Source organism: Ruditapes philippinarum, unplaced genomic scaffold (genome assembly GCF_026571515.1).
Source record: "Ruditapes philippinarum isolate M1 unplaced genomic scaffold, ASM2657151v2 ctg13591_1_1_1_1, whole genome shotgun sequence".
Lineage (NCBI taxonomy): Eukaryota > Metazoa > Mollusca > Bivalvia > Venerida > Veneridae > Ruditapes > Ruditapes philippinarum.
In genome coordinates, this window is record NW_026856329.1 from 1 (window position 1) to 24,769 (window position 24,769).

At 33.2% G+C, this 24,769-nt stretch overlaps 2 protein-coding genes across 2 annotated transcripts; both read left to right on the forward strand.

The window, feature by feature from the left end:
* Window positions 1–629: 629 nt before the first annotated feature.
* On the forward strand, window positions 630–8,044 carry LOC132746233 (scavenger receptor cysteine-rich domain superfamily protein-like). The gene is made up of 11 exons (XM_060735312.1): window positions 630–770; window positions 1,109–1,283; window positions 2,188–2,333; window positions 2,816–2,978; window positions 3,656–3,831; window positions 3,977–4,285; window positions 4,508–4,669; window positions 5,190–5,336; window positions 5,745–5,969; window positions 7,194–7,295; window positions 7,758–8,044. Exons 1-11 carry the CDS (start codon window positions 647–649, stop codon window positions 8,042–8,044), a joined length of 2,016 nt encoding a protein of 671 aa, XP_060591295.1. The 5' UTR covers window positions 630–646.
* Window positions 8,045–12,881: 4,837 nt separating this feature from the next.
* On the forward strand, window positions 12,882–21,240 carry LOC132746231 (scavenger receptor cysteine-rich domain superfamily protein-like). Its single transcript, XM_060735311.1, has 11 exons — window positions 12,882–12,897; window positions 13,003–13,191; window positions 13,613–14,152; window positions 14,856–14,963; window positions 15,363–15,461; window positions 15,869–16,040; window positions 16,511–16,659; window positions 16,993–17,319; window positions 17,707–17,915; window positions 18,470–18,581; window positions 19,574–21,240. Exons 1-11 carry the CDS (start codon window positions 12,882–12,884, stop codon window positions 20,260–20,262), a joined length of 2,610 nt encoding a protein of 869 aa, XP_060591294.1. The 3' UTR covers window positions 20,263–21,240.
* Window positions 21,241–24,769: the final 3,529 nt, after the last annotated feature.

The following is a 24,769-nucleotide window of genomic DNA, read 5'->3' on the forward strand; positions in this document are numbered from 1 at the left end:
TGGTTCAGTTTTTTATTTTTTCATTTTAATTAAGATATTAATTTCTTGACAATTAAGACCTGTCCTTATAATGTCTATATAGTTCTAAAGGCATATGTGTCAAGGTGGTTAAAATTACAGTCGTATTAAAATCAGCTCCTCATTAAAGTTGCGTATCAGGATCAGACGGGAACCAATAGGAGGTCACCTTCTTGTGACCTCCCAAACAGCCATTCATCAGTGAGCTTTCATGACTTTGAAAACGATGCGGTTTTTCAAATTACTTACAACATTTTTTTCTAAGAAATATTTTTTACTTCCACGGACAGCGATATTTTGATACTACGTCTAATGCCTATCTTTAAAGGACGATTTGGTTGCATGGCTAAAAATAGCTTATTTTGGAAATCCTAACCACAATGAAGACGAAACAAATTCGATGGCAATCAGATCTTCATGCAATGTATAACGGAGGTAGATATAAACTTAAGTCATATTGAAGAAAAACATAAATAAACTTTGATTCATTTTAAATCCCAGCACAGGTTTATTGAGCAAAGAAGCTTGATGACTTTATATGTGATCATCTACAGATTTTTACTGCCAGCTGACAGATATAATTTAGCAAGGAATCATTTTTCTCCTTTTTAGGTCATGGATTTACAACATGTACAATATAACTTGCAGTGGAAATGAAGAAAAGATTTCTGACTGCACATATAGTTTGGGCAATTGTCCAGCAAACTATGGACGTGCAAATCTTATATGTAGGGCAGCTGAATCATCTGATGGTATTATCTTAAAAAAATATTTCTTTCTTTTACAGTTGTTGTTAAGTTAAAGCATACATCATTTTTATATGTCTTAAAATCCTTCGATATTACTTATATTTGTTACAACATTCAACGCTTTTCTAGACATTATAGAAAGTGTAGTCGAGTATAGCTCAGAGTGTCATTGATTGGCCAAATTAAAGAATAGAGAACCATATTTTTTTTTTTAATTCGGACATTTTTTTCATACAAGGAAATGATTCTTTGTGCTAGAAATTAGTAAAGTATTGGTAAATATTTTTGCAAAATTTAAAAAAAGAAATGCATTCAATCGATTTCTTTGAATTATGTTTCAGGCTATACGTTTTCACTGTCAAATAATTACTACGGTAGTATTGTAACAGAACGTTATGGCATCGCAGGAAAAGTGTGTCCGACAGGATGGGATGACAACGACGCTACGGTAATGTGTAAAAGTAAGGGACACTTTTCTGGACTCCGGCTGAACATTTACAAGGCAGTGACAGACGAGTAAGTGTACTTTTCACGGAACCAGTGTTAATTACATATGACGTAATGATAAATTCATAAGAATATTTATTTTGTTGTGCCAAATAAGCAAGTACTTGAACTGCAAAATTTCAAACTTTTTAGATTAATTTCCTGTATATACTTTAACTCAAATATTTCCTTTGCCATTCAATTTTCTGGTGTCCCATTTAAAGGACAAACAATCTTGTATATGGTGTCAAAAGGAAACTCTTTCAAATATATTTTCGAAGAATCCTTAAAAAATGGTATTTAAAGAAACAAGACAAGAAAAATTATGCTTAAATAACCCAATTGTTTTTCCATGGGATTTATCTCCAATTCCTTTTCAATTGAAATGAATATTTTGCAGATATATTTATTATAAATTTTGAAAGGTTTTGTTTTAAGAATATTAAACATTGCAAGATATCAAACGCACAAAGACAGAATAATATTTCTCTGTCGTCATCATTTTATTTGTTATTAATAAGATGCGTTTAAAATGAATCAAAGATTTACTATGCGTACACAATGAACATTTTGTTGGCTGGTATTAAAATGATAAAATGTTACTTAGAAATAAATATTCTTTATTTTTGCTGCCTGACCCATTAATATATATTTTGCTGGATTGGCAAAAAATGCGTACAAATCTCAGCTTACAACTCAGTACTGCGAAGAAACAGAGCCCTTAAAATGACTAAAACGACCGAAAAAAATGATGCAGACACTCTTCGATTGAGTTGATTATGTTTATGGACGGTACTGGTAAATGCGAAACGGAACATGTTAATTAATAAGTTGTGTAATGAATATTTATCAATTTCTGTTCTTTTGTTGCTTCTGTTTTTGTACTGTCAAGCAAATTTCTGTACCATTGATGAACTTCAATCTTTCGTTGAAGGGTATTTTGGACTAGTAATTTCTCGTGCAGTGGAGCAGAATCTAGCCTTGAAGAGTGCGTGTACCAGTCAGATTTGTCACAAGAATGGGACTGTGTAGCTAGCTTAGTTTCAGCAGGTGTTTTGTGCTTTATAAATGAAATACCCGGTAAGTACGTACAGATAGCCGATAGCGGCCATTGCTAACCCGCGAGAAATGTTATCGTTTTACATAATGTATTATAAAACGTCCGTGCAAATAACAAACCCGTAAGATTTTCTGCCGAAATCGTACAAAATGTCGCGGGGAACGTATATACCTCGATATTTATTTTTACAGTTTAACAATTGTTGGAAACAGCAAGAAACATTTTGACTCCAGTGGCCGGTAGCTCCTTGGTTTAGTCCTCGTTTGTCTATTAACATTTGAGGAATAGAAAGACATACTGACACGTTTTGCAAGTGTTGTAGTGTTAACCAAAAGTCGAGGATAAATTGGACCCTTAAGCGCCTGTCGTTATAAACAGAGATTGACAGTACTGAGCCCTGGCTGACTTTTGTTAGTTACTGCTATTACATCAATATATATGAAAAATTGTATAATTCTACGTATCAGAATATTTCAATAAATATCTGCTCATTTTTCTATAGATAAACTTGTGCGATTAGCAGACGGTACCTCAGACGCTCACGGTAGAGCGGAAGTGTTCAATGACGTAACAGGTTGGGGGACGATATGTGATTCGTCATGGAATAATGCTGATGCAAGGGTGTTTTGTAGACAAGCAGGTTTCGCTGATGGTCAAACTCATCCGTAAGTTTTGTTAACAATATAAGTGTTCAAAGGACCGTAAAGAAAAAAAAATGTTCAAATTGCACAAGTTAAAATATAATTGTTCAGATGGACCAAAGTATAATGTAAATGTTCAAATAAACCAAATTGTTATATAAATGATCAAATGGAACAAATTATAATGTAAATGTTCAAATCAACCAAATTGTTATATAAATGATCAAATGGAACAAATTATAATGTAAATGGTTCAATGAACAAAATTGTTATATAAATGATCAAATGGAACAAATTATAATGTAAATGGTTAAATGAACCAAATTGTTATATAAAAGATCAAATGACTAGAATGTAATTAGTTGTTAAATAGACCAATTTTTATATAAATGTTTAATTCGATCAAGTAGTAATTTAAATGACCAAAATGGACCACATTGTAATATAAATGATCAAATGGAACGAGACTTAATATAAATGATCAAATAGACCAAGTAGTAATATAAATGTACAAGTGGACCAACTTAAGATTAAATGCTAAAATACTAATTCAAATGTTCAAAAGGACTAAATTGTAATATAGATGTTTACATTGGCCACATTTAAAACCTATTTACACTAATCTTTGTACATGTTAAAATGTTCCTACAATGGTTTATATAACCGTGTATGTTATTTTAGATTTCATTTTCAAATTTTAGAGCTGCATTTGCAAATAAACTTCCTGCCGATGACGCCAGGAAAGTCGTTCTATCTAGTTTGAGATGTGATGGGTCTGAGACGTCAGTCTTCCAGTGTCCTAGCGCAGGTTGGTTATCGGGCCCTGGGTCGTGTGCCTCCCATGATCGAGATGCTGGTGTTTATTGTTATAAACATGGTAATACTATCTTTCTTTATACACCACACTTGTATTAAAGTCATTCTTGTTATTGTTCTGTATACTATTTTTGTTTTTCTTTATTTTAAAAATAAGAAATAAGGCTTGTATATGTTTGTACAGATGCGTTTTCTTTTATTTGCAGTGCAAATTCCATATTTCTCTTACGGTCCCGTACAGTTCCACAATGGCGATAAATATGGTCTAGTATGTGCAGACGGTTTCGATAAGAAGAGTGCAGAAGTCATCTGTAAAGAAAACAACTTTTTCTACGGTATCCCAGTGTGCTGCTCCGGCTTTGGCCCGTCCTCACTTGACATTAGTTTATCAAACGTTCAGTGTACTGGAAACGAAGCCTCGTTAAAAGATTGTCCTCATAACAAAGATACCCCTGTATGTGCGAGCGGTCACTACGCAGGTGTGGTTTGTTCTCATTTCGACCAGCCCTTCACAAGTAAGTAAATACAAGGTACTATATCTTTATAATATGTTAGTTAAAAGTATTTAAAAATATAAAATGAATCTCATGCTTGGATTTCTGTGACCATTGTGATATCTACGGAACACCGATGGCGACATTTTGATTTCACGAATTTCATGAATTTGGTATTGTAAAATCCTGCGCGCCAGATGAAATAGTGTTGAGTTAAATTCTTAGTTTAACATTTTTTTCCAGGAATATCTGCTAATCCAGAAATCATTATAAAATATTTTTCACACGATGGCTATGTTTGTTCAGAGGGGTTTACAGACGCTGATGCTAAAGTTGTATGTCGTGTGAATAGTTTCGCATATGGTAGAGCTTTTAAAGCCTCTGGAAAAGGTTTAGTATCTTCATGTATTTCTTCAATGATTAATGCGACTTTTTTATATCTTATAACTTCATCAGTTATTTTGTAAACCAGCTATTCAATAAGCTATAAATTCTATAATTGCATAAAAATGAAATATATCCCGGTTTAACAATTTAAATTATAATTGTGTTAACAAAAAAGAGAAAAGCAGAATCCTTACAGAACGCCCAAGACGACAGAATTGAAAATGTTGCATTCTCGGTTTGACTGAGCCTGTTCATGGACGGTAATGTGCATGTAATCGTCCATGCCCCCTAGCACCGGCTTAAGCAGAATTAAACATATATATACTAACATGAAATGGTAAAATTTTGAATGTAGTAACTACAGCAGATATTAGAGTAGAGTTTACAACTTAACTCTGCATAAAAATAATGATGATAATGATGATGATGATGATGATGTTGATGATGATGATGATGATGATGATGATGATGATGATGATAATAAATGTAAGTAGCTTTACGTTTATTAAATACATCAAAAAATATTATGAAAATATAGGTTTAGAGAACAAAATACGCTGGTTGCGAGGTTTGGGGTGTTTGGGTGCGGAAACGAATGTCTTTCAGTGCGGTGTGCTCGATTGGGGTCAGATTGGAGTATGTTCCTGGGATGCAGTGGCTGCAGCAATATGTTCTAATAATGAAAGTATGTGGTATACATTTACATGGTTTTAAAAAAGCATTCATTTTTCTATTTCTCACAAAACTTCTGTTTACTCCGTAACTTTTATCATCTAATTTCTAATTTAAAAACAACGTTGAGTTTGAATAGGATTTTAGTCGGTCTTTCATCACTAACTAAAATATATGCTGGATTTTTACTATATATTTTCAATTGGTTGTGGTGATATGAAGCGTTTTACATTCTAGATATCAATGTTTAGATGAAGTGTTGTCGAGAAACATTAACTTTAAAAACAATGTCTTTATCTATGTAAAAAGCAAACAAAACAAAACATTGATGATGCAAATTAAGATAGATAATTAGATAAAATGTAAATAAATTAGTAACAAAACGAAATTTAAAATAATTTATACTGTACTTTTTTTAAAGATGACATCAATTTTGATATACGTCTTGTAAATGGTACCGATGTGTCTGGGCGCGTAGAAATCAAAGTAATGGGAGAATGGGGAACCATGTGTGGTGAAGATTTAACCAGAAATGAAGCAACCGTTATCTGCAAGCAGCTAGGATTTCACGCCGGAATAAACATGCCGCCAGGGCATTTTGGCCTAGGACCGGGAGAGGTTATTCTCTCTGAATTGAATTGTCAAGGTGTGTTAGATGTATTGATATTCTTTGTTATTATAGCTTTCTTAAACGAGTGTAAAATGTTACCAGAACTTTTTCCAGATCAGTCGTCATGTGTAATTCGGTAAGGCATATAATTATATTTTTTTGGATCCACACAACTTGCCCGTCAAAGAAACGATTGTTGGAAACTGTTAAGTAATAGAAAGAGCAACGAAACAAAAGGTCATCTGATTTGTACGAGGGGACGTAGCCTGATACCACAAAATGAAACCTCACAAAAAATTAACCATTGAACGAGCATCTGAATATGATATTTCCATCGCTATCCCTTGCTCTGTCGTCAATAATGAAAACCCAGGACAAAATGAACCAATCAATGGGCATGCTCTGGAGTGCGGGTAACTAATACCTGCACTCCAGTTAACGCACTGTGCATGTATATCTATACGATTTAACTCTGACACATTTTCAACAGAAAGGTCCCCAAACTATGATACAACAGGTATTTAATAATGATTCATAAGAGTTATATATTCAGAAAATATAAATTGTTTCAAGTCAGCAATCTTCTTTTAATTTTTTTGTCACTGAATGTTAACCTCTCGCTTCTGATCTCCTTGGGTTCAAATCCTGTTATAGTGACATTGTAATCTTTCATGCCTGAATATGCATTGAAGGTCAGTGGTTCTTCTCAGGAGCCCGGTCATGCAAGATAGTGTGATAATATGATGGCATGTAGTGTCTTTAAAGTGAATATACTTCTGGGATTCCGCAGTGTTATTGATACGACTTTTGGAATGATGTTTCCAAGAGCTATCTAGCTCTAGTCGTTTATTTATTAGATTTTATTTTTGTAAATTGACAAAAAAAAGTATTCTAATAGAATGACATATAGTTTTATGTGTTAACACTGACCCGTTTATTTATCTCATGGTAAAATGGACACACTATTCCTGAAATTCATAGGTACATATGTATGTATTCTATATATAGTACACATTGTTGATACATTTTAGTATAGTATACTAAAATGTATTAACACGTGTATTTAGATGTAATCATATACTGAATATCTGTTAAATAATTTGTTATAGATAGAGTTTTATAATCGATGCGTGTTTGTAGAACGTCATCCAATTGCATTGTTTTATTAATCAATATCTCCACTGAAACAATTAGGCCAAATTGTTGACAATTGTCAGGAAAGCCGAAATAAAGTTGTTATCATAAGGGTTATGTTTTCAGGCAATGAGACCGACGTTACCGAGTGTATTTGGTCAGGATTCGGCAATAACAACAAACGCTGTGATCACACAAAGGACGCCGCTGTCACGTGCTTCTATAACAGTAAGATAATGAAATAATAATAAAATAATTTTTAGAAAAAAATATAAAAAGATAAATTTATACAAAGCAATTCTTATATTTAAATTTGCCGAATTAAGTTTAATTAGTTTGAAAACTTACTTATTAAATGTATTAATTACTTGATGACTTAATGGTTGTTACTTTTTACAGATTTTTAAATGACTTAGTTTGAAATACGGTAAAAAGTCAATAAAGGATATATACAAATGTACACGTATATTGAAATATGATGTGTATATAACGCGTTAGTCCTTACAAACAAATTTTATGTGATGAACTGTAAAATATAATCTAGGCATCAATGTGTGAAACAAGATATGATTATTAATTAAGCATTGGGTTTCTACAACTGTATAATTTTTATAATGTTTATTAAACAGCAACTTATTGTGTAAGATCCATTTGTTAAATGATTACACCGATTTTCTTTTTCACTTTCAGCTCGACTTACCGGCTCAACGACGAATAATTATGGTCGACTGGAAATGTACGATACGTCAAGTTCCACGTGGTATGCTGTTTGTGATAGCAATATCAATGTAAATGATGTCATTATTATTTGCCGACAGATGGGTTTTGTCGACGGCATATATCAGCAAGGCTCACCGTTAGGACCAACGGCGACGGAAATCTCCATCATTTCGCTCGATTGTTCCGACACGTCGGAATGTTCGTTTGAAAAAGGCTCATGCTTTTCGGGAAAATATGTGGCCATGTACTGCTCATAGACAACCATTACTAATGAATGTAAGCTATAAATAATTGATTTTAATACTTATATACATCTGTAAACAACGCAGATACCTTTTAAGATTATCAAGTCAGGATTTTTTTATAACTTGTAAACAATATCTCTTATTTTCATTTATAAGTTTTCTTAGTTTTTTTTGTAATTTTCTAGGTCGCATAATGTAACAAGATTAATATGCTATTTTGTGTAAATTTAACAGCAAAAGATTTTCAAGGTATAAAAGGTTAGAAAATATTTACTGTTAGTATTGCCTTTTATACGCGCAAAAACAATCAGCGTATTATGTTATGCACCTAGTTGTCCGTCCATCCATCCGCCCTTCTGTTACATGTTTCGTGTATGGTCTGTATCTTTTGAACCGGTTGAAGGAAATTGAAACTACCTGGCATAAATGTTAACCATAATGAGAAGATGCACAAAGCACAGGGTTTGCCTTCCTCATATCAACGGCACACCAAGGCATTTTGTATCAATTTCAAAATCACATGTTCACTCTGTATCTTAATTTGAACCAATAGGAAGAAATTCATACTTTTTGGCACAAATATTACTTATAATGAGACAATGTGCAGAAAATAGGTTTTAGTTTCCCCGAGATGAAAATTGGCCCCGCCCCGGGGATTACTTGATTTATATATATAGTTATATGTATTTGCGTAGGAAAATACATGTTGATATCTTTGTGTGAACCACAATGTCTAGAGCTTAGATATTTAGCATGTAACATTGTCTTATTGTCCTTTACAAAACTGATACGAATCATGCCTCTTGGTTAAATACTGGTCCCGCCGAAATGGTCACTTGATATATATAGACTTATATAATTGGGAAAAAACACAAGCGATGTGTACTTCAAATTTGTGTTGATCGGCAATGCCGGCGGTAGCTACAGTACAGTTATCCAGTGTTTGTTGTTTGTTTTTTTATTGCCAAAATTCGGCACTTGTGACCATTGTAAATTTTGTCAAAATTGTGAAAAAAGAACTGGTGCATTTTTTTCTCCCTACAGTAGACTACAGCAAAAGTTTAATTAATAAACAAAATAAAAAGAATCCATAATTTTAAGTTTAAAATCCTTTTTGAAACTCACAGCCTTAAATGCTAAAAAAACATTGTCTAACTAAAGTCTAAGGTCAACCAAGGTCACTCATTATTTACCGACAAGAAATACAAAAATCCTTACGTGAAACATACAGCAAATGACGAAATATACAGCAAATGACGTATATTTCATCTGACAGTGCTTTGAGCCAATCAGTGTTGTGAGCTACATGACTGCTGTATGGGGTGAGTGCCTTTGATGTGACAGGTGTCAAAACTTAAAAAAAAAAATCAATACACAGGGAGGAAAGGGATCGGACATTTCAGTGTAAAAATTGAGAACAATAAATTTGGATATTGCACATCCTGTCATGGACTTGGAGCAACTTATCATTTTTAAAAATGAAATCATTTAAAGGTACCGTACTTGTAATGCAAACAAAACTGTTTCTTGATATTTTTTTCCTTTTACACACAAAAATGTAAAATGAAATCAAATTTTTTTTAAAGTGATCATAATTAAGAATTTCCTTAAAAATAACATGAAAGTAAATAATTATCGACAGTTATCCATACCAGACCTTTCTGGAATATGGAGCCTAATCATTACCTGTAACTTTTTAAAGAGTCTTTTTACTTTTTCTACATATGATAAGTGGGCTCTATTTCAGTGAACCCTAGGCTATCTGGGAAAATGTTTCCCCAGTTCATATTTAACTTCAAAAATTTAAACCACCTTGTCAAGTCACTTGCATTATACCTTCATTTAGATACAGAAACTGGTTCACAATTATCAACTCCAGGGAGAAAACAGGTTTTAGCAAGATAGCTAATTTCAAATCGAACTCTTGTTCAGTGAGCTTAATGTTATTCTGTTTCCATGTTCATGTAAAAATATATTATGTTTTAATTTATCTTAGCAGTCCAAATATATATATATATATATACTTATATACTAGTAAAGTTAACACTTTGAAACGCTTTTAAAACTTTAAATAGCATTATTTCCAAAGGGCTCATAAACTACATTTTCTGCATCTGAAACAAGACAATATATCCTGTATGTAGTCTCAAAAATGAAAAGAATTTGAATCGAATTGCTGCACTCCCTTGTTATTCTTCGCCTCCATATTTTACTATTTTGATCTGAGGAATCCCTGACATTTAGGAGGAATCCCTGAATTAAATCTCAGGGATTCCTATAGGATCCCTGGTAAAAACAGTTAGTGTCGAACCCTGCAACAAGGAAAATAACACATGACTGACTGTTTTTTTAAAGCAAATAAGATACATCCAAAATTTTAATTGGAACAGAAATCACGTTTTCTGTTGTTGTTGTTTTTTTTTGTTGTTTTTTTTGGGGGTGTGTTGGATTTAATCTCTCTCTATATATATAATATTATAGGTCCTGCTGACAGTGTCAAATGTGAAAGTGCATCGAAAATGCAGGAACTGCTGGGGGTTGTGTGGTTGAGGCTAGATCTGACGGGTAAGCAATATACTCACGGTTGAGGTTACAAGGACCCAATTTTACAATTGTCTACAGTAGAACCAGATATTTTTGCATGGCAAAATTCCTAGAATTTTAATTCAGTCTAATTTCACTAGTATTAAAATTCGCATAATTAGCATTTTCTACTTAAATATTAATGAAAAACTTATATACCCTGATATCGGGGTATAAAAATAGGTTTGAAGGGTACTATGGAAACGCATTTTTTGTTACATTTGTGTGATGTTTAAAACTGTCATTTCAAACACAAGACGTTATATTGTTGTTTTTGTTGTTGTTATTTCCAAACTAGATGGGAGGATGAGTGCAGAAGCCTGCGTAGAAAGATTCAACGCATGGAGGAGCCAATTACTGCTTTAGAGAGTCAGAATACAAAAGTGGAGGACCCCGAATTATAAGCTGTGGAACATCTTAGTGATACTCAAGAAGTCTTGGTTACAATAGCAAAGACTATCTTCACTGTGGAGGAACTTAGAACCCACTCTAGGACTGGAAAGATGACCAATAAGTGTAAGGATTCCCCGAGACCACCACTTGAACCCTAGAAACTCAGCAATCTTGAAAGACTAGTGAGGAGGAAAACCGGTGTATCAAAAGAAGTATTTAATAAAAAACTAGAGACTTTGCAAAAAGGTCATCAGAAGGAAATAAATCACAAAATAAGTGAAACATTGGAAACTGTTCTAATTTCAAGTTCTTGATTTTTGCACTTTTGAAAATCAGCAAGCTGTATTGAAGAAACTATTTCTTAGTTCTTGTTAAACAAAGATGTGTAGTTTTTAAATTTTACAAGCAGTTTTACATGTTTGTGGTTTACTTTTGAACAATATAACTTAGAGCTTATGTTGAGTACATATTGTTTAGACTTGTTAGTCTGCAAATTGATTGGTATCATCTGTCTGCTCTGTTCTTGCATTTTTCATGAATGTGAAATAATATAAATGTAGTTTAGGAACTGTTCATGAACTGAAGTTCTTGAACTGTTCTTGTACTTTTCGTGAAGATAAAATGGCACAATGAATTTGCACTGGAAAAAGTGCTAGAAAAGTTCATGTAGAGGTAAAATTCATGAACAGTTCATAATTTACTGTAAGTGAACAGTTCATGAGCATTTCATTGCATTTTGTTCAAGAACAGTTCATGAAATGTTCATGTTTTATTGAGTCATGAACTGATCAAGAACATGGGACAGTTCAAGAACTAGGTGTCCTCTGAACTTTTCAAGAATTTGTGCCATTTTGTCTTCATGTACATCCCATGAACTATTCATGAATCTAGGTCATGAACTAGAATGAATACTTCATGAATTATTCATGAACTGTAAGCATTCATTTCACAGGGGGACTGATCACTCCTGCGAATTGTGGTCAAAATCCCACCAGCAGCTAGACTGGCTATTTATATTAGCTCAAATAAATGCAACAGTTTTTTGAAAGTTTTTTTGCAGTTATTTATGAGGTCATATAAAGGCTTCAGTAGTTTTTTGAAAGTTTTTTAATGATGTCATATAAATGGTTGAAAATGCAAACACAATTTTTTGGCAGTTATTTATGAGATCATATAAATGGTTGGAAATGCTATCTCCATATTTGGAGGCAGTTTTATGATGTCATCTCATTTACATATTTTGGCTGATTTCAATGCTTTTTCAATGCTAAATAACTGCATTTTAAATGCATTTTAACTGCATTTTAAATGCTTTCTACATAATCACATTTGTCAAGGAAAACTGCTTAATAAATGGTTAAAACTGGTCAGAAAAACAATGCTAAATAACTGCAAGTTAAATGCCTTTCCTTTTCCTAAGGGATAATAAGACAATTCAGTAGTGAACGATGGCTAATTAACACTTCTGTTTGACACAATAAGACAATGTTAAGGCATTCAAACATAGTATTTTGACAAAATAACATAGCGGTTTGATGAAATAAAGCTGTACTTTGACAAGTCAGCACCAAATTTCGACAAGAGAACACTACTGTTTCAAATGATCAGACAGTCTTTTGACAAAACAGCTCCACAATTTGACCAAATAGCGCGACTAGTTGACAAAATATGACGCATTTCAGACAAGCCAAAACGTCATTTTGACATGATAACACTACTGTTTGAAATAAGATAACAATGTTAAGACAAGTCAACATCACATTTTGAAGAGATAAGACGTCTGCTACGCATAATAAGGCAATGTTAAGACAATTTGACAAAATACTAACACGAAAAGACGCTTTTCAGGCAAGATAAAAAGAAATGTAACAACATGAGGCAGCTATGGCGTTCCATATTTTTTGCCCTGCCTTTGCGGTGCTCTTATTTGATACAGGAATGATGTCAACCGTAGCAGACTGGTTTAATCTAGTATACTTATGTATTCATTTCAGACGTAGAAATAAAACTTCCTTTAAGCTCATTTTATGGTCCCGTTTCAATACGACGTTACGGTCTATGGGGTCACGTTTGCAGTAATGACTTCGAGGATGAGGACGCGCTAGTCGTCTGCTCTCAGTTAGGGTACTTGTCCGGGACTGCAGTCAAAACTTATGCTACTCCAGGATTTCCAATTATACAAGGTATCAACATTACATATAATTATTTTTATTTGTTGGCAGAATACTAAGTATTCTATATCTGTATGAATTGTGGCAGCTAAATTTAAAAAAATCACAATTTGAGAGCTTATTTACATATTATTAGATGCCATACTTTTTTTTGCTAAATGGTAAAAACTGCACAAGTAAATGATAAAGATCTCTACACAATTGCCTGATATTTTTTCATTCCCTCCATTGCAAAGTAAATAACACTTCACTTTACAGATATAAATGAAATAATGAACTGTACGTGTGAAAATGTAAATGTGGATACGCGATCTGCGTGGATAGAGATGCATCATTGAAACTAAATGATGGCGATTTAAATTCAGTTATATAAGCATTAAGCATATTTGTTCCATTTTGATAAATGTACAAAAAATGTATCTGTTCCTAACAGGATCTGTCAACTGCGAAGGTGATGAAGCAGAGATAAAGGACTGTACCCGTGGATCATTTACTGACAATCCCGGTTGTTACGACACGGACACAGTAGCCGGTGTGATTTGTTACAACAATCCTGGATTGACCTTTGAAACGAATGACTTAGATGAAGAAACGGGTCGAATGACAACGGGTGTGGCGATCAAAGCAAATGGCCAGAAACTATTTGTTTCCCAAGTAAAATTTACAAATACTGACGCGGCTGTTTACTGTTATACGACAGACTACGCTGGTGGTGAGACTTACCATGCCGGATCCGGCTCATACGGTGTCACGGACTTGAGCTGTGATGGAACAGAAGAATCTATCTTGAAGTGCCCAGCCACGTGGGACCCTCAGAAAACCAGTGGTAAACTAGCAGATCTTGCTGGAGTCACGTGCTATCCTGCTGTGAGATTAGTTGGGGGTGACCCTACATATTACGGTGTTTTGTTTACAGCAAAAGGTGTAAATAATGGACCGGTGTGTTCTAAAGGCTTTGATAAGGTCGATGCAGGTATGATGAAGTTAGAAACATTGGAAATGTACTATAACTTTTAATTTTCTTTCATTTCTATTTTTATTATGTTTACATTTTTCTTTAAAAGTATGAATTATATCTACTTTTATTTAAAATGCCTTATTGCCTTCGTAGTTCCGACATTTTTAATGTGTTTAAGCACTTCCCTCTTAGGTCAAAGTTTAAGAAGATTTAGATTTATCTTAAGCAGGGTGTCCATCTCACGTGACCTGTAACGTCATAAATGACATTGAATTGAATGGCGGCAGACGTTCAAAAACTGATGCCAATTCATATTTTCCAAGCTAGTTCTCTTATTTCAAAACTATTTTTAAACGTTTGGGGAAGCATTGCAAAGTAATTTTCTTTTTCCCCTGTAATATAATTTCAACCTGAATAAGAGGTATTTTGTTCAAACATTCGAACCGCGGTTTTAAAGTGATGCAAAATTTTAGATGGAAAGGGTGATTTGGTGTGAAGCATTATCGAATAATGTCTATTTATTTCTTTTATCGGCCCTCTTTTGATGTTTTCATTATCGCTGATGTATACATATGCATTCAAACCGAGTCTGCACTTTCATGTAATTTTACTGGTTTTAATGCTTCTGAGGGATCAATTTTGCCAGATATTTGCATGTTACGTCTTTATCTAAAATTACGTGTGAAAGTAACAAATGACATATGAGCCTCGTTTTCAGGTGTTGCATGTTCAAGCCGCCTCGGTTACGATTCTGGAGTGGTTCTCTGCTGTGCTCCGTTTGGGGATATAGATGAAAAGCCAGTCATGACAAACGTTAGGTGTACTGGTAACTAGTTTATCATACTATTTGTTCTGTAATATAATTACTGTAGAGAAATTCATATTAAAACAAACAAAACGTTAACGTATATTTAAAAATATAAAGTCACCATAGATGGACAACGTGTTGTGAACAAGACCCAGGTTTCTTTGTCTCACTTAAAGGTCACTGCTGGGGTTCGAACTTTGTCAATTTTTACCACCATACTTAACATGTAATAGGTGGTTTATAACTAGAATCCTTTGGGGACATTTGTCACATTCTGTGACAGCTCTTGTATTATGTACAATCCACTTATACATGTTTAAAGGATTTTCTTCACTAAACTTGTGTGTGTGTCACAATTTGTTATATGTAGATACTGAGCTTACAAATTAAAATAAGACTGTTACTTTAATTGTACAGGAGATGAACAACGGTTAACAGAGTGTATGCATGATGATGTTGGTAACGAAGACTGTTCGAGAGATTATGTTGCTATAGCGTGCATCACTGGACCTACAGGTAAATAATATACAAATAACCTATGTGTACATATGCACTATCAAAATATCATATTAACTACCAAATTAAAAGCATCAAAACAAAATAATAAGGTGAACAATGCAAAACATTTTGAAATAAAATACAATTAGAGAAATAACCCGTTGGGTAAACCGTCGGGTAAAAACTATTAAATTAAATTCAGGTAAACAATATAAAAATAAACAGTATCAAAAGGTAAACAGTGTCAAAACATACCCTAAGGTAAAAGGTATAAAAACGGAGTGAGTCTTAAATCAAGTCTCTAAACTTGATACGCAATCTGTACAATAAAGCATAAGTAATATATCATTTAATGAAAACATTGATAAATGAAAATATGTTAAAAAGCAAAGAAAATTTTAGTATATATTCATCTTGTATTTCAGAGTATAAGCTGAGTTTACCGTCCACAGCTACTAGTTCCTATGCCGGTAATCTTGTTTTAACATACATGGGTATTGATGGGAGTATTTGCTTGGATGGATGGGACGATAATGATGCTCATGTTGCTTGTAGAGAATTAGGATACCAAACGGGCATGGCGTACAATGCCGCAAAGTAAGTTCGGAACCAATTGTAAAAGCAAGGCGGGTAAACTTTTTAAAACTGTAAAGATAAGAGACTTTGTGGAATTTTTAAGAATCAGCTTTTCGTGTCTTTTGTTCTTTTCTAGAAAATATAATTTTAACATTTTTTATAAACACATGCCCGTAAAATAGTGTCCGCTTTTCACATAATCAAGAATGGTACATCAGTCCTAACAATTATAAACAGTGATCAGGTGTAATAAAAATCTTCAAAGAAATATATAATAAAGTTACAACATTTTTTGCTACATAAAAACTTTTACTAAATAAAAAGTGATTATTGCTTTGTATAATTGTATGATGTTTGCTACATCAAATGTGAACTTTCAAAATTAAAGTATAAAGCCTATTAACTCACTTACGTATATCAATAATTAACAATGATGATACTTTTTATACAGCATAATCTTTTATCAATGTTCTTATTATTTGTGAGTTTAGGTCTGTTTCTGGGCCATTTTGGACATCACAAGTAAATTGCAACGGAGACGAAACTAAATTATCACAATGCAAGTTCACTCCATTTGGTGAGGTGACAGGTTGTAGCAGTTTGCAAGGGCATGCTGGAGTTATCTGTTTTGACAATGAAGGTAATGCTCCTTTGATGGTCCAGTTTTCAATAATTTGAATTCTTTGGCGCATTATCTTTTGGCGCATTTATTTTCTTATTTTGTAATCTTTAGGGTGATATAAATCGAATATCTTACATTATATTTAACCGCATGTTTATTTTAATGTACCATTTGTCGAATTTATAGAATCAATAGTAAATTTGCATTTTAGTTACAATATTGAAAAGTGAAATAGTTCCCTTTATATCAAATGCAAAGTAATTAAACTTAACTAGAAACAAGGAAAGGACTATTTAACTAACATAACATTGACGGATTCCTATTTCACCGCACATTATTATTTTGTTTCAGGAGTATTTTCCCGTCTCTTTGGGTCAGGGGAGGAACGCTACGGCCGCGTGGAGCTTTCTGTTGCTGGAGAATGGCGCACGATTTGTAACACGCATTGGGATAACAATGACGCCAATGTGTTATGCAAAATGCTCGACTTTAGAGCCGGGGAAGCATTTCAGGAGAACTACAATGAGACAGCAGAAGGTCCAGTTTGGGACATAAACTTTATGTGTGGTGGAACAGAGACCGCTCTGACGACGTGCTTCTCTTCTGGATGGAAATCAGCGACTTCGGAAACATGTGCAAGGCATGAAAATGATGCTGGGGCATTTTGTTATACATCTGGTAATTTGTTTATATGAACAAGATTATTTAGAATTATTTAGAACGAAAATAAAAATATACTATGCTCATCTTTTAGTAAAATACTTTTTTCCGCAGAAATTTTTGAAATCTTGGAATTTCTAAGTATTTGAATTGAATTGAATTTGAAGTGATTTGAATAGGAGAATGCACAAACTATGTTTGGGAAGCTACATTGCCTATTGCTGGTCAAGTTGATTCGGTCCTTCCTTTAAAAACCTTCAATTTTTTAATGAGACTAAGTATTCGTCATATAATTGTGTTTACCTATATATAGTGTGTAGAGTTCTCAACGTAACATATCTTCACAGCGTTTACTCAAAAGATATTTGTTTTATATTTATAGTATTATATGTGTATCTATTTCAGTTAAACTGTCCACTGGTGTTGGACGCAGAACAGATCAAGGCGGTGTGCTTTTTAACAAAGAAGACACCTGGTATACACTGTGTGGAAATAATTTCACAGACATTTCTGCGAAGGTTGTGTGTAAAGAACTAGGCTTTGAGGATGGTTTAAGTCGATGCTGCTCTCCATTCGGAGACATTCGTCAATATCCTCGTCTCAAAACCTACAAGGTGCGTTGGTTAAAGTTATTGACTTAATAAGTTTATAAATAGGGTTTGAAATAATTTTAAAATACAAATTTGTTCACCACTACAATACCGGTAGGTCTTGAAACTGATCAAGAAATAGATCTTTGAAACATTTGGAGGCATTTCACATTGTAATTATAATCTGCTGTATTAGTAATTTTTCATTTTGTTACCAGAGCCTCACTGTCCAATGTGTTAAGATCGCTGACTTTATTTATTTTCTTTTCACCACTGAAGATTAAAACCTCATCAGAAACTAAGAATTTCTTCATGTGAAAATGCTATCCATCTAGAGCTCTAACGGAAGGTCAATGGTTCTACTCAAGTGCCCATTCGTGCTTGTAAACGACAATGTCTCACCTTGTATTCTTTTAGACGTGAGCAGCCATATAGGTAAACAACCGACCTCTTTCGTATTCAGGCTGGAAAACGTCCTTATATTAAAGAACAAGCGGATGTTTCATTGAAAATTGACACAAAGTCTCTTCTTTATTTAACCGAATATAACAATTACTAAATAAGAATTTAACATTCAGGTGATGTGTACTGGAGATGAGACGGATGTTACAGATTGTCTTGTCGAAGAGGAATGTACAGGGGAAGATTATGCATCTGTTGTTTGTTATGGGTTTTCTCTTACCACATCAGGTAGGTTACATGTTGAAAATTCCAAATACTTCGAATAATAGGTGTGAAATTCTGTCATAATTGTATGATAGGGACCGAAATTTTACTTCGAAAAATAGGAGGTATTCGGATAATGCATTTCGAAAAATACATTCGTATTTACATTGATCTATATTATGATAAAAACTGCGCTGCCGAACATCTTCGAATAATGTCGGGTATTCGAATAAAGGTTTGTCGAATAACCGGGTCGGACTGTGTATCACTTATGCAAATACTGTTTACATTTATACATATGTCCCTTTTGTTAACTTAAATATTTATTAATTTGGGGAAGAGGTGTAATGATGGTTTGTTACTTCTAGGAATGATTATTATTAGAACTTTGGTCTGTAACAGACAACTAGATTGCAAAGATTTTCCTTCTTCCCTACCGTTACATCCAGACATGAGTCTGTAGAAAATCTTAGGTTGGCGTGGCATTAATGCAAATTACATTTGATGTGGACTTGATATTTCAGTAATAACCATAATCAATAAATTCTTTGTTCTCCTCGCTTTCTTATACAGTGTAAAGAACCTGATCCGTATTAGAGATTTGTTTAAGAATTTCTGGATCAACATATATAAGCAGTGTTAGAACGATTTTGGAAAATTCTTCTATTTTTTCTTTCATATTCTTGATATAACGATTCTCAACTTGAACTTGTAAGATTACATAGTCGCATTACTCTCCCAGCCAAATGTTTGTCTCTAAGAAGAAGTTGTGATTTGATTGTTTTACACTTACAACAACGTTTACATGAAATGACATGTAGCTTAACTACGTGCCTAAATATAATGCATGGACGGGCACGGAGGTCTTCCTCCACAAGTAAAGCTATAAAGTCTCCATAAGACCTGTATAGCGCTGGTGCGACGTAAAACATGTCACAACAATTATTTCAACAATGTCTATTTGCAACATTCAATTACTTGTCATTGATTTGTTGTAACTGTGAATGTTTTTCCAGGGCCAGTTACAAAAACAACAAAGACACCAGAGGAAGGCTTTGATCCATTACCTGTTATAATAGCAGTTGTTTTATTCGTTTGTCTTGTTGTGATTTTTATTGTCGTCATTTATTGCCTGCGAAAACGGAGGAAAAAGCAAAAGATGGATGCAAGCAAAGAACATTTTGATAACACGATAATCAGAGAGGATACTGATGGGAGTTTCCAATTTGAAAACAGACTTCATAATCCGGTTCCGACGCCTGAAACTTCCCGCGTGGTGTACGGAAGTCGTGATGGAGATCATTTTGCGAAAATATCGCCAACTTACAGAAATCCAGGTTATGAAACGTCCTTTGATGTTGCTTCCAGGCACGAGCCTGTCTCCTCCGTTGGGTCTTCAGAACAAAATAAACCTGTTTCTGATAGTAATACGCACGTTTATGATTACCCAATAGCTCACAGTAGCACAAAAGACCCTCATTTATACCTCAGTTTAAAAAGGGAAGGCGAAACGTCCCAGTATTCGCAGCCACGGGGTTCAAACATTGATCATTCCAATACCTCTGACATGTCTGACAGTACGAACAGTCATATAGCACTAGCGAATCAGGATGAGGTGGCATCTCCAACAGATGATAAAGTTGAACCTCATTTCCTTCAAGTTGCAGATGTCAGTGTGGATCCAAAAACAAATCCGGATAATTAGATGCTCAATACTACATGTATATGTTCCTTGTATAGCTACATTCTGTATACATATACAAATAATAAATCTCTATATTAAAAAACTTTAACATTAATGTATTGTAAAATTTTGAAATTACAAATGGCTAAAGAATTTCCTTTTTAGAAGAGTTACTATGAATGTTTATTATTGGCGACATGAATGTAATTTGTGTCGGCATTTATTTGAAAATTTGATTTATTTGTGTAAAGCTGGTTAATATTAAGTTGTTGCGTGACTGTATCGGCGGTGAATAATAAAACATGTTTTATTTGTGGTGCTTGATTGATTTCAAATGACTGGGGTTTTCAAAGTACATGTGTATATAACTTGAAGATTACATGATAACAGCCATAATTATAATCACATCTGCGAATGTGTCAAAGTTCAAATTTTTACCAGTTCATGTTAAATGTTGAATAGTGTTTAAGCCGATGCTAAAGGACTAGGGTAGTAGCTTGCAATTACCACTACCATCCGTGAACAGGCTCTCAATCAATCCGACCCTGCAGCAATTTCAATTTTGCCTTGTTGGACTTTCTTTAGATATTCTGTTTTTCTCTATTTTATTGAAGTGTAAAGATGGTTAATTTTAGCTTCCTTATGTTTATATTTAGTTTTTTGCAACATCGTTAAATTATGATATATAGTAAAATTATATTATAGGATGATATATGTTTAAAAAGTAATACTAGTATATACACTCTGAAGTTTTAATGATTTGTAGCTATTGGACTACTTACGATAAATTCGTACAATGGTTATTGTTAACATTTTGTTTCACTTATCATCTATAAGAATATTTTTAAATCTTAAAAATGCATGCAATCACATATCTCTTTTAATTGTAGAATAGTCACAGATTCATACCTAACATTGTACCATTTTCTCATGAATTTATGACTGTCCTTTCACTCTATGCAATAAATTCTTTTATTATAAATAAAAGTATACACTATGCATCATGTTTTGTTTTTTTTTTTAATGCGTGCGTGCGTGTGTTTGTGTATGCATGTGTTTGGTCATTTAGATCAATAGTGTTATGGTGATAACTGACCATCGGTCATTCAGACAATAGTAAAGATACAACCGTTACACTCGATGGCTCTGATGAATCTCTAAATGAAGTTTAAAACACACTCATATTTCTCTTTTCTAAGTGTTTTAGTAACATCGGAAAAATGACATTTTTAGAATCGAGACATCTAGTTAAAAATTGTTACATTCAGTCAAACTTGAGCTCTACAAAACTTTCAACAGGGTTTTTATCCCAAAACCAAATGCCTATGCTTATATATGAAATATTTAGAAAAATTGATGAAATAAAATGCGTACATTTGTATTTCATTTTCCGTATTTTCACTATAAAAAATATTTTTCACTGCAGTGAAACACATTTTCCGCATTTTCACTCGTGTCTTGCCGGACTAATTTCTTCTAAATTTTTGATCAGAACAATCAGAGTTAGTGTCATTGCAACAATTTGCAGCCTCTCCGCTGACAGAGTCTATAGCCTCATTCTCCTCGTCCCCCTATTCCAAAGACTTTAAACCCAAAGCTGCCAGGTTGGCCTCAACATTTATGTGAAAGATGTCATCTGGAGAAGAAATAACCCTCCTTCCCTTCACATTCTAGATTTGATTGTCATATGTGCAGTGAATGTTTCCTTCTCTTGTAAACACGCTGGAGACGTTTGAAGCCTTCTGAAATAAATAAACACATTCTTAAATTTTACAGTTTTCTTCATTAATCTTTTATGCTTGAAAACTTCATACACTTTAGAGCGCGACAAGAAACGAACAATGATTTGTGGTTTACCATCACTAGTTTTGATTTGATGGCAAGTACTAATATCTGCAGCGCAAAATACTTTATCTGTACAAACACCAGCAGCAGCTTGAAAAGAACTGGACTGAGACATCATTACTGGACTAGATCTACCAGGAAACAACTCTGCACAGAGAATGCCCATTCTTTCAAGATTTTATTCAATACTGTCATGGTTCATAAGAACACGTGACATAAAATATAAAATTGTGAACATGTAATAACCGGAACACAGAAAAATATAATAAAAATATACATAAAACAGGAGAATGCGTGACAATTATATTGTTCCCATAATATAAAATAAAGATATGACTAGATTCTCAATAATAAACGGATTTTATGCTTTAATAACAAAATTTCTCTAAGAGACTAATGATACAACATAATACTTATTATTTGCATGTTGTAATTATTTCTTTACAAAATAAAGCAAGGTTGTTTTTTTAGATGTGACTTGTTTTTACTATTCATAATTAAGATCTTCAAACTTCAATGCATTAGGATACCTATAATGATACGGTTTAATAAATTTACGACTACTATTTACAAAATGTGAACAATTAAAGAGATAGTGAAATTCGGTACCCAGTCGATTTGACTCGCATAAAATACATATACATGTAAGTAGACTTATCTCTATATATTTAGGAATCTACATTTCTCAATTGGCATTTTATGATTCATACATCTAAATTTGAACAAGGCTGAAGACAGTTGCCAAGGAAGTTTGTTAAGATAATCTTCGAATACAAAACTCTGATTTATATAAACGGTAGTTAAAAATTTTGAACAATTGCTTAAAGATTGGACATCACTGTTCCAACTTTGGATGAACTGATATCGAAGTCTGGACTTAACAAGACTATTGAAAATAATGGGCCAGACCTGTACAGATTGACTTAACCAATAATTTGATAAACCAAGTTCGTCCAAAGTATCCTTAACAAAAGAAAGCCATGGTAATTCAGTTCTATATTTAACATATATTGAGTACGCAGTCTTATATAAAATATTACAAATCTTATCATCTTTACCATCCAAAAGCTTACACCAGTAGTTAATAATACTACTTTTTAGTTTCAAAGATATCGGAGTAACTCCAAGTTCACCATATAACATACAATTGGGAGTACTTTACTTGAGGTTAAGTATAATTTTGTAAAATTACAGCTGAAACTGATCGAAATACTTTAAATGCTCTATTCCCAAACAAGAGCCATACCAAAGAATAGGAACAATCATTGTGTAGATCTACAGATAGTAACAATTTTCTAGCTTTTTATCAGAGAGAACATAGCTTTCTTCGCTTTATCAATAAGACGTTTTCTAGTTTTAACAAATTTACCATTTTCCATAAATTGAATACCTAGATAAGAAAAATCATGTACTTATTCTAGGTTCTAATTATCAAAAGAAAATTGAGGTGCATCTTTTAGATCATTTAATGAAAACAACACGGGTGAAAGAGTTTCACCTTGTCTTACGCCAGCATTACTTGCCAAACAAATTTGAAATTTTACTCATGACTTTGCTTTATCATACATATTATGCAAAATTTCCCACAAAAAAAAAAACACTAATATAATTCTTTGCAGTATTTATCTTCTTTGTCGATCTTTTTTACCTTTGCTGTATTTTAATAGCAACGTAAACCTTAGACGCTTATTAAATATATAACTAAAACAAGCGTCTGTTAACCATTGTACACGCAAACAAAATTGACAACCCGATTTTTAACAGGAAATAGATATATTTTTTGAAATTATGGCAGATAAAGAAGGCGTTGATCAATTATTTGAAATAAAAACTAATTTCTACATCGGAAATTATCAACAATGTATCAATGAAGCTCAAAGAATAAAGGTATTATTTTTTTAAGATGTAGCCATGTTCGGTTAGACCAAAATTCGGACAGCGACAAGAAAAAACACACATCTGTAGATTTCATGATTCATTAATTGGTTTTGAATATTATAATATCACATTGATGCTGTTGCTACATTAGGGATAACTTGTTTTATCTGTTACTTTTGGTCTAAGTTGGTCTCTAGCACTACAGATCTGTAGAGCTGTCATTGACTCATCATTCAGTGCAAAGCATATCAGCGAAATATTGATATCAGGTAACAAATATGGAACAAACATAGAAACTTGCCTCTGTATATGTTTTGTGTGAATTTTTGTAATTTCTAGATGTTTGATAAATAAGTAAAAATTATCATTTTTTTTAAAATGTGAGTAGATTATTCTAAATTTATTGGTCGCCAAAAAATATCAACCATACATCAATATTGTTACTATCAATGACAGCTTATAGGTGTGTACAAGCAATAACAGAGACCCATTTAGATCTACCAAATTGTAAACATCAAAAAATACATGTGACCAACACTTTTGGCGACACGCTTTTGTAAAGAGAAAATGTGTGAATAAGATCACTAAACTTACCAACTAATTAATGCAATAAGTATGCCCCAATTAATCCTAATTGACATGAATCGCCGCTAATCTGTTTATTTGTTGTTTATTGATAATAAGTCAGCATTTGACAATACTCGGAGATGTCAACCATTCAATTCCAACACTCGCTAAATTGTCGCGCTGCCGTTTCATTGGCTTTCCCAATTTTACCGAACAAATCGCTTTTGAAATAGGAGGA